Genomic DNA, 1,578 nt, shown 5'->3' on the forward strand with positions numbered 1-1,578 from the left:
TCAACATCAGCTGAACGTGTTTCTACTGCTGTTAATGATAAGCGACGTACGGTGCGTGATTTAGCTATCCGAATTAGTCTCGAGTGCGTTTCTTCATTTGTGCATGCTTCCTGTACGTAAAAAAATAGCAGAAAACACGAACACGAGTGCTCTAGGAAACGAAAAAAAAATCTTCAATGCAACCACAGTGTTATTACGGACTGTACTAGCAGTATCGTTCCTGAACTGATCGACAAATGTGTGCCTATACACATATCCTTTCATGTAGTGGATAAGCACAATCGATAGACGAGGCCAACGAGCTGCAAAGTTACAACCACGAAGAGGAGGACGCCACCGCCGCCGTGAAGAAGCAGCAGCAGCAGCAGCAGCAGCAGCAGCAGCGGTATCGAGCCAGTAGTCCCATTTTGAGTTTTTGTGCAGAAATACAGTGTGGGACAATAGCGTGCCATTGCTGTCTATTGGTTCAGTCTCGAAATCTCCATCTCAGGATAACGCTACAACGCTTCGACACAGAACCAAGCCGACATGATTTTCGTTGCATCTGTTCACTAGTATAGTGTTGTTCGATTAATCATCACCAGTTGATCTTTTCGACGCACCACCCACGTTTACCCCGTACACTCACCCATCTGTTAGAGTAACAGTGCCAGCGAGCATAATAAAAACAGCAGAACTGAAAAACAAGTTTATACCGTTGAAAATCAGTGACAGACGTCGCAGGGGTGTATTGTTAAAACTATCGATCAATACAGCGGGGCCTAACTGGCGCTTGTGCTCGCGAGGTTCTGCCTGCTACAACAACAACAACAGTCAGTCATCGGTGTCAGTGAAAGCTCTGACGTTATGAAGCAAAGTGAGCCCGTTGCTATTCCCGGAAGGGCCGAGCCCCGACGCTTAAGCCCGTTGAGCTGCAAATCAGCGATCAATAATGATGGCGATGATTTTGATGCCGATGATCTCAACCTCGGCTCGCTGTCACCGCTTCCTCTGTCGTCTGATCTGCCGTCATCGCAGGGTAATTATCAGTCTATCATTGTACTTCTATTATTAGCTGATCGTAATAATAACTGTAATAACAAGCAGCACCGCAGTGACATTCTGCCATTGCGGATGTATAATAACAATAATACTAATGACGATGCTGCATTACCTGTGTGGTAACAGGTAGAGCGTTCCCATCAACCACAGATACTCCTGGAAATATCAGGAGGCCTCCCCCGCGGCTTACCCAACTTTCTTTGTGGATGTATTATACTTCAGGGCTCGTCTTCTCTATGGACGTTTCACTACGATGACAACAAAATAATATGCATTGATACTTTATAGATATGCATAGATGTGTAGATATGTCCCAGTGAGTAACAAATAGGATATTATTCGTCATTTTCTATTCGTGTTGCTCAGTGTAATGTTCCTAATGAAGCAAAGGTATGCTGATGACGACAGCGTATGAAACTGCCCAGTTTCTCGAGAATTTTCCGCTAGGAGGAAAGGACGGGTTGTTTGTCAACGCGCTCAGCCACTGCTCGATTATTCGCGTACTCATTCGTTTGCACCGTGAGCTAAGCAAACCGA

General features: G+C 45.4%; 1 protein-coding gene across 1 annotated transcript in view; it reads left to right on the plus strand.

Annotated features, from left to right (window-relative positions):
* Nucleotides 1–362: 362 nt before the first annotated feature.
* Nucleotides 363–1,578, plus strand: part of LOC111263872 (MAP kinase-interacting serine/threonine-protein kinase 1) — a gene marked incomplete at its 5' end in the record, with an annotated part of 13,194 nt that continues 11,978 nt past the window's right edge. Inside the window, 1 exon segment of the mRNA XM_022839316.2 lies at nucleotides 363–1,018. Within this exon segment, the coding sequence (XP_022695051.1) occupies nucleotides 847–1,018 (172 nt within the window).

This window comes from Varroa jacobsoni, unplaced genomic scaffold (assembly GCF_002532875.2).
Source record: "Varroa jacobsoni isolate VJ856 unplaced genomic scaffold, vjacob_1.0 scaffold_795, whole genome shotgun sequence".
NCBI lineage: Eukaryota > Metazoa > Arthropoda > Arachnida > Mesostigmata > Varroidae > Varroa > Varroa jacobsoni.